This window comes from Argiope bruennichi, chromosome 5 (genome assembly GCF_947563725.1).
Source record: "Argiope bruennichi chromosome 5, qqArgBrue1.1, whole genome shotgun sequence".
Lineage (NCBI taxonomy): Eukaryota > Metazoa > Arthropoda > Arachnida > Araneae > Araneidae > Argiope > Argiope bruennichi.
The window spans coordinates 64,371,985-64,387,845 of record NC_079155.1 but is presented as its reverse complement, the minus strand read 5'-3'; the positions used below and the strand labels follow the sequence as shown (position 1 = coordinate 64,387,845).

General features: G+C 25.0%; 1 protein-coding gene across 2 annotated transcripts in view; it reads right to left on the bottom strand.

Annotated features, from left to right (window-relative positions):
* Positions 1-15,562, bottom strand: part of LOC129968880 (rab GTPase-activating protein 1-like) — a 29,789-nt gene extending 14,227 nt beyond the window's left edge. For both annotated transcript variants that reach the window (XM_056083195.1, XM_056083194.1), the window contains exons 1-10: positions 15,337-15,562; positions 14,047-14,229; positions 12,726-12,975; positions 11,044-11,251; positions 10,520-10,703; positions 9,766-9,942; positions 9,491-9,609; positions 6,369-6,435; positions 5,961-6,069; positions 531-697 (exon numbers count right to left, since the gene is read on the bottom strand). In XM_056083195.1, coding sequence (XP_055939170.1) covers positions 531-697; positions 5,961-6,069; positions 6,369-6,435; positions 9,491-9,609; positions 9,766-9,942; positions 10,520-10,703; positions 11,044-11,251; positions 12,726-12,975; positions 14,047-14,205 — 1,440 coding nt within the window. In that variant the 5' untranslated portion in view covers positions 14,206-14,229; positions 15,337-15,562. The remainder of the gene's footprint in view (positions 1-530; positions 698-5,960; positions 6,070-6,368; positions 6,436-9,490; positions 9,610-9,765; positions 9,943-10,519; positions 10,704-11,043; positions 11,252-12,725; positions 12,976-14,046; positions 14,230-15,336) is intronic.
* Between the last annotated feature and the right edge of the window lie 299 nt (positions 15,563-15,861).

Here is a 15,861-nt window from a genome sequence, read left to right as displayed (position 1 = left end):
ATTTCAGAATATCCTTATTTTGAATCGCTCAGATTAAGTACCAATTAATATAAGTGGTTTCCTAGAATCTATACATTCCAACAGATTACAAAATTATTCCTTTGATCTCTTGAAAAATGTAGGAGTGGGTATTTCTTAAGTATTTAAAGTAAAAATTATTCTAAAATAATCAAAATACATTTCAATGAATGAGAGATTTTTCTTTTTTTGTAAAACCATGTAAAGCAACTGAAATACTAAGATTTAAGCAACATCTTCAATAAATTATAGCTGTTGTTACCCATAAAAAAATTCATTGATGCAATTCTAAAAGGCACTGATAATGTTTCGATGGAAAAATTAAATACTTTCTGGAAAATATTGATATTTTAAATTTTAATTAGGTTACTGGCCTGAAAAATTACTTTTAATGTTTTAACAACAATATATATATCACATGATGTATTGCACAGTAAAACTTTAAAAATAAAAAAAGATATATATTTTACATAAATATAGTAAATTAAAAATACATAGAATAAAGGCTATACCTCTTTTAATCGTAAGTAAAACTGATCATGATAGGCCTTTTTCGAAAAATACCAAAATCTTTCATTTGTATTGAAGATTTTAGCTTTTGTTTCCATCACAAATCGGGTAGGTTCATCAATTCCAGCAAATACTAAATCCACAGCAACACTCAAATAGACTTGGTTGTCTGAAAAATAATAAGAGAATCTATTTCACTATTTCTTATTAAAATTTTTTTTTTTTTTCAAAAGAATGGTACCAGATATACATGTTTTACATCATCTTTACTAAAGCATCTTTACAAAGACTCTGTGCTCTATAAATCAGATCCTTCGATTGAGAACTCTTGCATTTGGCACAATTATATTTTGAAGAGTAGAAATATGATTTTCAGAGTGTACTTATTTTGAAATTTTAATTAAACTTTATTTAATTAACAAATTAATAAAAAAAATTGCAACTATTTTGGCATTTTTCCATAAAACCTTTCAAAAATATTATTACACAAAAATAATTTTTTCAGCGTTTTAAATTTAAAAGATTGACCTTTAAATTTTATCAATTTTATTTAGAATTTTAAAGTTTGTAAAAAATAATTTACATAACTTTAAACAATAGTTTTATTGTTGCAAAGAAATTTAAGCCATTTTCATCATATATTTAATCTTGCTAAAGAATAAAGATCCTCTTTATTATCTGCACAATTTATAAAAAGAATTAAAAGTAAAGTTACAGAATTGTGAAAAAAATGTGCAATTAGAAGATAGATTATCTGAATAGTTACTTTTTTTTCAATAACATTGCAGTGTCATAGGATTTAACTCATAAAGAAGATTCATGTGCACAAAAAGAAGATGGGTACAAATTATTAAAAAAAGCAGTTTAATATCCATCAGAATTCAATGCTTAAAAATAAATTTACTACGAGAATCATCAGCTAAGCATAAGAAATTCGATTGAAATGAACACAACCAATATTCTCTCAGGGTTCTCACTCTTACTGATAGAGGGGGAAAGAAAATCAAAAATCACAAAGTTATAAATTATCAATATAAAAATACAAACAATAAATTTAAACGAAATAATTTTACAATTAATTTTCAAATAATGATTACTTTCTCCTTTTAATGTTTGATGATGATGCTTAATACCTTTAAATGATCAAAGGATGAGCACTAAGGAGATTTGTTATATTCATCTTTAGTTAACAAGCTAATGCTTGCTGCTCAAAGTGGGTTTCAAAATCTCAACATAAATACTGTTACTACTAATTTGCTAACAGAAACTTTTAGAGGCTAATTTCATGCAAATTACTAAAGGGTGCTGACCTCACAAACATATTCGCTATTTAGTTAAAACAAAATTCATTGAAAAAAATGTGTAATTCCATAAAAATATCTTTATTTTGGACCAGTACTTGGTGAAATGAAAAAGAAAACACAAAAGACAGATACAAATTAGATAAAACCTTTATTCAAAAATTTATTTAAATAAATGAAGTGAAATAGAATGTCATTTAAATATTTTAAATTATACTGTTAAAGTTCCAATTACTAACACTATTTGATTCTATATGCACTGAAAATCTTCATTATCTTTGGTCTTTTCAATTAGTTTGTTTGCAAATTTCTGCAGATTAAAAATTCCTTCAATTTCTGTTCGTTTTGATTTTAAATCATTTAGTTTATCAGCAATGTGTTTCCATTTCTTATTCTTTTCACAATTTTGCGATTGTAATCTTTATCAAATACAAGTACTTTTGCGATTTTTTAAAAAAATTTCTACCTCAATATTTTATGAAAAATTCTTTTTCATTAATAGTCCGGTCATGGTATGATATCATCAGAATCTTAATTACTTCACACAATTTCTGATAAAAATTTTGATTTTTTTTCAATATTTTACTGAAAACTTGTAAATGTGATTCTTGGATATTTCCATTTTAAATTCTACTGAATTGCAAGACACATCATTAAAAAAAATTATCCACTTTTAATAAAATATCACATTTTTCTTCTTGCAGATTCTTGCAATTCACAAGAACAGAAAGAATGGCTTTTATTTTGTTATAGTAAGTTATAGTTATAGTATAGTTATTTGGCTATGCTCTTCAGAACTGAACACTCAAATTTAAGGTAAGTATTTAGTTGAGATGGGAATTAGCACAACTTAACAAAAAAGGCACATAATAAGTCAACATTCATGTTCAATTCTGTTAGGCTGTTTTTCAAAAAAAAAAAAAAAAAATCAAAACAACTTTTTAGAATTTTGTCATTAAGAATTAAGTATTGACTTTTCTGATATCAATATATAAGTTTTTATCATAAGAAACATTATTTAAATGTTTTAGGCTCTTAAGAACATCAATTTTCATGACACTGAAATTTTTTAAACAGCTAGAAACCACCATCTTTTCCATATTTTCTACTAAAAACATTAAAAGAGGGCAATCTATATAAAAGAATGAAAAAAAAAAATAAAAATGGTTAAATAATTTTGGCCAATGAGAAGAAAAGTATCTGTTTAATATACAAGATCTTCATTCCATTTACATTTGGTGTTATAAACTGCCCTTTTATTGACATATAGTACCAAATTATTCCTCCTTTCAATTGAATTTGTTTAACAGTAACTGCATTCAGTCAACATCTGGCCCTTCAAAAATTCTTAGTAAGTCTCCCATTTTCTTAAAATTTGAACTATAATCTCTCTTCTCACAAATAAAAAACACACATCAAATAAAAGGAGGTTCAAAATTCCATACAGGCTATAGCTGCACACACATTTATTAACATAATAAAAATTTCTTTTTGCAATTTTCATCATTCAATAATTTAAAACTTTCTAATTTACTGATGGACTGGCCGTATTAAGAAATGTAGCTGACAAAGAAAAAGAAAATCAAATGTCACAATCATTATAGCGGGTTTGAACTTGCCATCCCCTGTTTGTTGTGGTTGGAAGAAATGTGCGATTTTTTGAATATTTTTTTATAACTAATCTGAGATTTTTTGCTAATAAAAGCGATAACTTCTCAATTCCAATTTTTCCTCAGAACACAGAAGTTTTATAAAATATCTTTGAGTGTGGAAGAGCCCTTTAAAGTTGAAGCCATATAATTTCTAAATGTTTATCAAGTATTAGGTTTTATACATTAAGATCTGTCACTCTTAAACAGAACACCATGAATCTATGGAACAATGCCAAATATAAATGCATTCTTACAAGATTATACGAATAATAATTCTTCCTACACTTTAATGATAATTTCATCTCAGCATCTAAGGCATAATAATATTATCTCCTGTTGCTGGGTCTAGTGAAAATTCTTTCCTTAGGTGGTAATTCATCTTGCTGAACCCCTTTTCCCTTTCCTTCAACAATACAGAGAAAAGATTGGAGATTAACAATTCTCCCATATCAACACTCCTTTTCTTTTAGTAGAATTCTAAAGGCAAAAACAAAAGACTAGATAAACTGTTATAAAAATGTCAAAATGTGGAAAAAATATATAACAGCCATTTTACCATTTCAAATTGTTGAATTGGCTTTGAAAATAGGCCTCTTAAGTTTGCATCGGAATATGTTATTGGTGGAAGTGGGTTGAGAAATTCGGAACACTGTTTTTTTCACTTTTAAATAAAAAGTTTTTAATCTGAGAGGATAAATTTAAATTTAAATGTGAGAGACATAAAAAAGGACTATATAATGAGATACCAAAAATAGTTTAATTATATCAGGAATAAATTTAAAAAAGGGAAAATATTAATTTTTTTTTTCCATCTAAGTGAAAATTTTGTAAATCTGTTTTTTTTTCCAAATTAAAATTTGTTAAACATATGGAAATGTTAAATAAAACTATTAGATTATTAAATATTAATCTGGATAATTTTTTGAAAAATGACAATAATTGCTTTTTTTTTAGCAGAATTACTTTGAGGAGGACAACAACAACAAAAGTCTTATACAAAAAAAAAAAAACTTTATCTTACAATTTTAGATGGAATAACAATTTTCAGAAAAAAAAAAGTGATGAAATAAAATTTTAAAAAGTGAAAAAAAGTCTTATTTAGTAATGACTGATTTTTTGAAAAATGCAAATTAAAAGCATTCCCGAGTGTAACGGCCATTGGAAAAGGTGTCCAGGCAAATAACAAAATGTTAATTTCAAATTTAATTTTCAGCTTTTATTCTAAAATTGACTATCATAATGCCATCTGAAATCGTTTATCAACAGTTTTAAAATAGGGTTTGGCATTTTATTTCACTCTTCAAGTTGGAAAAAAAAAAAAAATGGTTGCAAACTTTACTTATTTTTCACAAAACTAATATATATATATATATATATATATATATATATATATATATATATTCAAGGGCCAAAAGTACAGCAAAATAAAATTCTGGAAGTTTTCAAAAACTGTGGGAACTCTGTTTCTGGGAACCAGGTAATTTCAAATGGTAGCTTGCATATCATAAAAATTAATATGTAATATCCAGTAAAGATATAATAAAATGAATTGTGATATTGCAATAGATTAACTAATGTTAAAAAGGACTTCTCTACTTACTCTGGTGTAAAAAAAGAAAGAATTTAAATAAATTATTGTATTCAAAAAATTTCACATTTCAATAAAAAAAATATTAGAAAAGTAAATGAAAAATTTACATTAATTTCTACTTAAATAAAGACGAATGCATAAGCTTGTTGGCACTTTACAAGTCAGACTGTTTGTCTTAGAGCTACCAAATTTGGTCCACATGTACTTCGAAAGATAAAAATGGTTCCCTTGGAGCAATTTTTTTTTTGAAATTTTAATTAATTAGAAATGAGCTAGATTTCATGAGTTTTTTTTGTAGTAACTTCCAAAATCATTCCTGCATAAAAATAATTTTTCACCATTTAAAACTATAATAATAATAAGAATATTATTATTTTATTATATAATAATTATAATTTTTTAAAATTATGCCAATTTAGTTTCTATAAAAGTCTTTAATCTAGATTTAATTAAATTTGTAAATATATTTTTAAGTATATTTCGCAACAATATTTGCCATTTTGTGAAAGAAATCTAAATAATTATTTTGTTTAACATATATGTAGTCTACAAGATGAATAAAAAAAAGTACAGTTATAATACCATGAAATTTAGGTGATAGAGGAATCACATAATTAAAATCTTAAGAACATTATAATGTTATGGGATTGGTGTTCATTAGAAAAATCTGCATAAATTAAATAGATCACATGTAAGACAATTAAAATAACATACTATTAATATCTGATAGTTTGATATAATTCTGGATGTATAAGCAATCTAAGTGAAATTAAATATAAGTAATATGTTTGGTAAATCATTTGGTTGCCAAAGGCAATTAGTACAGAAAGTAAAATAAAGTATAGAGGGTAATTTATGGATCAATATTATGGATGAAATTAATATTACCTCTTGTTGTAGGAGTATTCAGCACTTCAAATACTGGATCAGCTGGATTCCAGTTAGCAGAAATATGATAAACTGTTTTATCTCCATTTAATACCATATTCGTTAATACCTAAAAAAACCATAAAAAGAACCAACCTCCATTATAAAGTACATAAATCCAGAAAAAAATTTCAGTGTAATTTCATACTTAATTTTATTACATTCAAAAGAATATATATAAAATAAAGAAAGACTAAATTGGTAAAATGATTTAGAAAAATATAACAAAAATGAATTTTATAAATTATATATTTAAAATTCAAATCAACTAAGATTATGTGAAGGAATTACAAATATAATATAATAAAAATAGTTAAAATAAATTAAAAAGATTACATTCACTGCTAAAAATTATAAGGTGAAACTTACCCCTTCCAAAGCTTGCATTTCTGAATGGGCCAAGTTTCTACCTGGACTGATTAATAATCCAAAACAACTAGAAAAGGAAATACACATGGTAAAACACAGAAAATTTAGAAAACTTGCAAGAATGTATTATTCACACGCAGTTTATCTTTACCATACTTTTTCTTTTCCAGTTGGTATTTCTGAAGGTTTTTGAAAAATAAAATACAATTCAGGAATTTTAGTTCAATAAAATAAAGTAATTGTCTTTACCAGCTGAATAATCAGTTATTAGAAATCCCAAAACCCACCTCGACCCTTAAAGTACTTCAATAATCTTTAATAAAGAATAAACCAACACATTTTTGCAATTCAAAAAAAAAAGAAAAAAAAAAAAAAAGAAGTCATTTGCTGTTTTTTGAATTGATTGATCTATGAACATTTTCAGCAGTTCCTCATCCATTTAATGATGAGTGGAGAAAACAGACAAACAAATAGGTAAGAAGGATACAAAAGATAATATAAAAAATATCACATATATATATATATATATATATATATATATATATATATATATATATATATTAGATTAGAAAGTTAAGAACTAAGCAAAAAATAGGGAAACAATAAATGCTAAATTTTTGTAAAACTCTCAAAATTTTTAAAAGGAACATCTCATGATTTTTGTATGTATAAGTAGATATTCAACAGAAACGAAAACAAGTTTGCATAGAAGCATCTTGTGCTGCACACAAGCCCGCTGATGAAGTCAGCGATTTTAAGCTGAGAGAGTTTTCTTGTTTCAGTAGTGCCATCTAGGGCCAAGAGTACAATTTAGTTACTCATATTTCACAACCCTTTTTATGGGGTGGACTTCATTCATGCATTTTATCCACTCATCTGCAGATCATAATTTAGATCTCAATCAGAGAACAATCACCTCTGAACAAGTACCCGCAGTGGTATTGTCTCGACATGGAGGACTTTGGGGCCACGACAAACTTATATGTGCACAGTCACCACATACATGGGGAGTCTTCAGCCGGTGGGGTTTGAACTCACAACCCAAGGGACGTGAATCCAATGCCCTACCAATCCAGGCTTTCAAATGTTATTGTATTATATATAAATCTTTATAAAATTTTTTATTATATTTGAATTTTCATGAAATTCAAAAGTCTTCTTCAATTTCCACATCAGATACAATTTAAAAATTAAAACAATTTCAGACTGAAGTAAAACCAAACAATTCAAGACTTTTAATCTAATGTCAAGTAATGATATATCAAAGCAAACACTGATTTTTTGTTGTTGACAGAATAATTTATTCTGTTTAAAACTCAATTTTGTTTTATAAAGTAAATTATTTACAAAATGTAACACATGTTAAAAATTTTATTATCCTTATTAAAGTTCAGCATTAAATTATGCATATTTCTTTGCTATAAATATTGTAAAATTATTTAAATAATTTAATTTTAAATACAGTATTAATTATCTTCTTACCAGTAAGGATTAATTAATTAAAATAGAAATAAAAACAAAAATTACCAATATTAAAAAAAGCTACTTTATAAACAAGATGTACTCAACTGAGAAAAGGTTGAGAGCATATGATTAGCAATTATTTGTTTTAATCTAATATTAATTATTAATAGCATTTATTATCTCCAAATATTCAACCTCCAAATTTATATAAAAGGTTGCAATATATGCTACTGATGAAGGCAGAATACCTTTCCACTGTTAGAACTACAGAGATGCTAATAAAAAAACTGGTAAGAATGAAAAAAAAAAAATTATTTTAAAGGGTTTTTTGGAGCTCATTTAATTTTCAGAGTTTAAAAAGTATATATTTTGAATAAAATTTCTAGATTTTATTTTGTTTTTAAACTTCATTAACGACATTCTTAACCCCTCACTAGATATAAAGAAAAAGCAATTAAAAAAACATAACAACTGTGCTTATTACTTTTATTGTGCAGAATGGAAGGTGAAGATAAAATAAACTATTCTTTTCCACAATTAGCTAATTTTTTTTTATCCACACAACACATTAAAGGTAAATATAGAATTGGTGACAAGTTTTAGAATGTATTAATTGCATATAAGCTACAATCTATACTATTATTATAAATGTGAAAGTTTGGATGGATGTTTGTTAGTCAATTACGCCAGAGTGGGTGAACAGAATTGGATGAAATTTAGCTGAGAGATAGATATTAGTCTGGAATAGGACATAGGCTAATATTTGTTCTGTTTAATTGAGTGGTTAATTGTTTATTAATTAAAAACTAACTTTACTGCCAAAAATCTGCCAAATGAGTAAAGCTTCCAGGTTTTCCCCCCCTCCCACGCCAATGAGATTAGGCTTAACATGATTTTGACTATTATTTCAAACGATTCTGCTTATTTTCTTAGTGTTCAATACATATAAAATTAAACATTAATTAATCGATCTTTCGGATTCATTCTGAAGTATTTTTGAATTAAAATAAAACAGAATAAAGGAAATTAAAAATTTATAATCTATACTGCGTTACCCCAACTGGCGTAGAAAATTCATACATTTGTGTTGCCCCAATTAGCGTTGAAAAACACACATGCGCAGGAGTAACAAAAGATAAAGCCATTGTTGCTATAAATTCCAATCTATTTCCACGTGAACGAAGTTGCAGGTAAAAGCTAGTTATTAAATAAATACCATATGAAACAAGACATTCTTAAATCAGTATAAAAATTGCACAGATTAGTAATTTTAGATTACTAATTAGATTTTAGCAACAGAATACACATGCCTGTATAAATTTAAGCATTTTATTTTAAATTTTTTTTAATCATGTGAAATAGAAAATGTTAGATCTTAAAACATTTAAATCAGTTTTTAAAGCTAATTTTACTGATAATTATTTTGCAACTAGAGGGGGAAATGTTTAAAGAATCAATTAAAAGGCACAATTGCATTTCAAATATTGAGTCAACTTGAAAAATGGGGGATTAATAGAAAAGAAAAGTGAACTGAATTGGTTTCAGCAATAATTCATATTTTCAGAAATTATAGTAGTAAATTGTCTCACATATAAACTAGTATTATACTAAATGTAAAAAAAAAAGAAAAAAAAGAAAAAAAAAGAAAAGGAACTTACTTTAATAATTTGAGTTCCTTATTATTTGATATTTGACTAATAGTAACAGTCAACATTTTTTCCAGATTGCATCTAAATTTGAAGAAATCTTTTTCTCTAGGACAAGATACAAAATTCCCCTGAAAAACACACACAAATAAATTCAAAATTTAATACAAATCTTAATGTAAAACAAATTAGGTGTAATGAATTAAAAATTCATGTCAAGTATAATTTGTCTGTAAGAGTTCTCACTTTTACAGAAAAATGAATGAGTTTTAAATATATTTACTTACTTTGAGATCTTCTTCTTTAATATCCAAAATAGTTTCAAATACAAAAACTTGTTGAGTGTTTTTGACAGAGTAACCAACAGGTATATTTTTTTCAGAAGATATGGAACTTGCACGACCCTGTGAAAATTTGGGGATGCGATGAAATGCAGCAGCAAAGCATTGTAAGAGTTTTACCACCTGCAATAAAGAAAGTCAAAAAATAAAAAAGTTAGTTTATATAATACAATTAAATAATAAAATAATTTTTATTTATATTCGTACACTTTACAGAAGTTTATCATTTATAAATAGCACTAATGGAAACTGTAAAATGATTCTTAGATCTACAAAGTGATTGGTTATTTTTACAATATTTTATTTCCATAAGTTCAGCTCTTATAAGAAGATATACAAAATATATAACACTATATCATAAACATAAGATCTACTTTTCACAAGTTTCACATTATTTTAAATAACTTTCTTAAACTAATAAATTCTAAATAAATAAATTTAAATGCATTTGAAAGATATTCATATAGATTATAATAAATATTTGTAATGAATTACAACATTTATGAATGTTTTATTTTTCTTATTATTTAAAGTAAGGTTATTCAATATAATATGAGACAAAGCTACAACATATAAGAGGTTAAGATTGATTTATATTAATCAAGTTAATTTCTATAATAATAACATATATTGTATTTTAATTCATAGAATTTACGTAAAGTACAAAATATTTTAGAGTAATTCAAAGTTTGATAATTACAGTTTCTGGACTATCACATTTAAAAATGTGACAGTGAAATATTGAAGTTTCTGCAGTCTCCCCATGACTACAAGCAAATGCAAAACATTCTCTTTCAGGAGTTTCAGGTCTTCCACGAGCACAAAATAAAATGCAGTGGATAAGAAAGCTGGCTATTTCATTGGAACCATCAGAGTCCAGCAAGCTATGGAAAAAAAGAAAAGAGAATTATGAATGTTTTTACAAAATAATTCGACAAAACTTAAAAATTAATTTTTGAAAAAGCATGCACACTTGAAAAGCTAAAATTTGATTTCTTATACATTTGTATATTGATATATCTAAAAAGTATAAGTTATTAAAAAAGAGCACAGTGTATACATTTTTAAAAATACCTATATAATATAATAAATTTCAATGTCTAAAATCATAATAGAAATAAAATACCTAATATATATAAATTCTTAAATATGACACATGATAATTAAAAAAAAAAAGTTTAATTGTTTAAAAGCATATACTTTTTTAAAAAAATATATACTTACATTACAGAACCTTCAGAGTGACTAGGAACAGAAAGTGTTATTTCTATGGCCTGGTCTGAAGCTTGTTGATTAAGAATGCTCATATTTCTTTGAATTTCTATTTCACTTCTTGGTGCATTAATAACAGCACATCCAAGATAGGTTATATGAGGGAAAAGTGAGCAATCTGTTTCAGCAAATTGCAAAGATGAAGACTGAGAAAGACTAACTATCAGAGAATGGGAAAAAAAAGATTTAAATTATTCAAAATTTAGTAACATTTTAAAAATCACATCAAATAAAAGTAAATTAAGCAACATAGCATGAGTTATATTAGAGTTGTTTGCTAAAACATAATGTGAAAGTATACTACTAAGAATAAAAAATAGATCAAAATATAAAAAAGAAAGTTCAAGAGAAGAATAAAATATTAAAGAAAAAATTCATGAAGATCGAAATTTAGATAGAAAGTAAAAATACATTTAACCTCGTTTAGTAACTACTTTTTAAATGCAAATACTTGTGATTTACAGGTAGATTCTTATATCAAATATAAACTATACAGATTATTTATGTCTTGTGTAAAGTATATATAACCTTTTTTTTGTTATCAGTCGGAAGTGTTTAACAAAGATATTTCTAATTTTGAAGCCCTAAAAAAATTAATAATATAAGAAAATTATTTTTATAAAAGAAGCATACTCCAAACTAAAAGAGCACAACCCAAAGTAGTCATAAATTAATTTCATGCCATGCAAGTTAGATTGCTGTATAATTGGTAAGTGCTTAACACAAAATGACTTTAGACTCTCAGTTAATTTATATATCAAACTAAAGACATTGATAAATGTTTGATAGCTTAAAAATTAAATAAAAACCTTTAGGTCATTTTAATATAATTATTTATTGAAATAGTTTGTTGGTATGTAAATATTTCTCAAATGTACTTCTAATTTATTTAGAATTTTGAATGGTTTTGTAATTTCCACGCTCAAATGAATATTTTAATAATAATAGAAATAGAATGTTTATCAGATGGAAAATTAAGTGACTATTATATTGGCTTTCATTTTAAAGGCAATAATATATTTTTAAAATTCTTTTATATCTATATTTTTCATTTGTAAGAACTTGTATTTTTTACTTCAGTCAGTAGAAAGGGTGGAGGTACAGGATTCCCTATTGGGTAGCTATTCCCCCCCCCCAAAAAAAAGAAACAGCAGAATACAAAATAATAGCATGGTGAACAGAAAAAAAGAAAGTTAAAAGGAAAAATTATGCTAATAATTATTGAAAGAAAATAGCTCATAATAAATAAACTATTTTAAATTTTCAGAGCATAAGAAGGCATAAAATATTTAGGAAAAACGATAATATTATGTAAAATTAAGTAATTCAATTATTTTTTTTATACTTTATTTGACAGCAATAAAAAAATCCCCTTAAGTTCATTTCAAAACTATATTGCCTATGAGACTCATTCAAACATAATAATAAAAAAACTCTCAAAAGCTTTATAGATATTAATGTATAAGTGCTGATCAGATTAATACAGTTTAAAACAAAAATACATTAGAGAGTTAAAATAATATTATCATACATAAAATTAACAGTTCACATTAAATCAAAGAAAGATCAAAACAAGAAGAAATTTTTAAAGCAGAATAACAAATACAAAATATAACTTTTTCTTCTAAACTTACTTTCTTCTAAAGAACTCATAGAAGGAGTTACACCAATCTTTCCACCAGTAGTATTAGACTCAGGAGATTTAGTTGCATCATTTTGTTCTTGTGAACCAGAAGTTGTATTAGATTGGGCTGGTGCAGTTGGAATGGGCAAAGCTAATGGATGATCCATGACTAGTTCCCCTTTCAATTGTTTCTCTGAACGAATATTTTTTACAGGTGCTTTTTGTCCAGCAGTAGTAACAGGAATATTAGTGTTGGAAGCCTAAATACCAATAAATACATTCACTTTATTAACTGGGAACATAATAAATTGTCAGATACAGTCTAAATAGTCTTTGAAAACTTAAGAATATATCCAATACTTGGACATTTCTTCATTTATCTGATTACAATTTTAAAAAGAAAGGCACTATGCTCAGTACAAGTGTCCCCAATTCAGAACATTAACTTTTATGATTGCTAAATTCAGAACGTTAACTTAATGATTGCTTGATTTGATTAATTAAAAATGCAATATACAAGCATTAAAATCTTAAGCATTATATAAAAAAATTCCAAATAATATTTATTGTTTAATTTTTTAAGGGAAATTTTTTCCCCCTATATTTGATATATGATAGAATTGTAATACTAATTTGATATTTCAAATATAAAAGGTATTAATAATAATTGTATATTATTAAAAATTTTTAGATATCTAAAATTTCATTTATGAAAGTTCATTATAAAAACAAAATAAAGACTTTGAAGAATTATATAAATTGGGCAATATATATTTCAGAAAACATTAGAAGTCTTTCAAAATCTCAAAGGAGAATTAAAAATCTGTATATTTTAATGATTTTTCAAAAGCTAAGAAAAACAATTTTTTTTCTCATAATATACATTTATTAAAAGTAATTCATTTAAAATTCAGTGTTGTATACAATCACATATACATCCACATTATTTTGCACTATTCCCTTTTCAGTCATTTATATTTGAAAGATGGTAATCAACACATTACTTAAGTATATAGTATAATCACTATGAAATAAATCTAAGAGATTGCATAGCAATTAAAGATGAGAATATTAAATGAAAAATTCATAAAGTTAAAAAAAAATTAAAACTAGTGAAAAGCTTTTATTTTAAATGGGACAGTAAACTATATAAAATTTTGTAAAACAATAAATATAGTTACTAAAAATATTTATGTTTGAAACTTATGAAAAAAAAAATTTACTCATCAATAAATTAAAGGACAATTTAACAATGGAAATTAATATGTTGAATTTTTTTTAAAAAAAATATCACACAATTATGTTTTAATAAATAAAATATAAAATATTACCACAGTAGATACATCTTCGGCAGTTTTATTTTTTTCATCTGAACTTTTTTTATTCAACTTTTCTTCTGATTTATTAAGTGCAGTTTCAGAACTACCAACGATTTCAAATTCTTCACTGGTTGATAATGAAGAAGAACTCTGTTCAGCATCTTCTGCCATAATTTTTTAAACTTGACCCATAATCTAATGAAAATAGATGATATTTAAATAAAATATGTTAAAAAGAGAAGAACAAAATTAAAAATAAAAATTTTAAATTGATTTTCTAATCAAATCTTATGCAATAGTAATGAAATAAAAAGTTTTCTTAGTTTTTATTGCTTGAACATATAGTAATATTATAACAAATTGATATTTAGTAATCTCATTTTGAATGCAGTATTTTGCATTTAGTAATGCATGCTAGCTATAAGTAATAATAATTAGTTTATTCCTTTCAGCCTTTTGTCTAGTTAAAGGAATGCTTATTAATTTTCCTTGAAAAAGGTATGATGATAAAATTCTTATTAAACTATATATTACACTGCAAGTTAACCATGTTGAAATTAAAAAAAAAATTCAAATAAAATAAACACATATAATAAAATAACATTCTTACAGTCTTAGTTTTCATTTTAACACAAGTTTTAATTCTGCAAATATTCAACAAACTATAAGAAAGAATTACTTTTTTTTAAATGTATAAAATCTATTAAATTATAAAAAAAGCAAAATATAGGAAAATTACTTTTTTTAAATGCTAGTAAATAAAACGTACTTAAAATTTAATGAAATAAAAAATTTTCTCGTTACTAAGATTAAAATGAGTTTTATTACTTTTTTTGTTTAAAAAAAACAAGCAAATGCTAGATTTATACTACTATGAAAACATCATCAAGGCCAATATAGGAAATTCTAGGTACATCATGCATAAAATTTCTCTCAATATTATATTACGTTTCTAGTTATCATACCAAGAAATAATGCACAAATAAATTTATCACTCCCTTTAGATCACCTCAGAATAATAAAAATAAAAAATGTATTTTCTTATCTTTACGGTTTATCGAACATTGAAAACATATTTTACATTACAAAACAATTTATTTGCATTAATGACGCAATGAAAAGCACTCGAATCTAACAACAGATTACATGGTTAAGGATAAATACTGAAAACTGAATATTGTGTGGAACATTTCGGTAAAATCGAAATAAACTAAATAATTTAAGATTGAATCACAGTTTTAAAAGTTTATAGTATAGAATATAAGCATTTAAACATTTAAAAATCACATAAATGAAACTCACCTGAAATATGAAATCCAAAAAATCAGACCTTCAAAAATCAGTTTCGAAATGTCAAAGATATTGAAACCGGAAGTTACGGAATATTTCACACATCAATGAATAGATAACTGATTATAATTTAAAAAAAGAAAACATTAATGCCCATTTCTTTAGGATAATATGACAAAAGATAAATAGAATTTTTAAGGAATTTTCAACATGTATTACGAATCCGCAACCATAACAAACAGACGGAACACAACAAAATTATCTGATGCCAATATTTAATTCCGTTTACAAAATCATAACATAAACTCGTTTAATTTGTGGCGCACTGGAACAAATTAAATATATATTAAAATGAGATCCTGATTTTAAATCCATGATAAATATAAGATAATAAAATTTTAGAAAACACAATTTCATGTTCTGTTTCACATGAGTCCTCTCAGAGATATTCTTTTATTATTTATTAGATCTTGAAGGGATAGATTTGATCTTGACGCAGTTTAATGATTTTAAATTTTGATATGTGTTTATAATAAC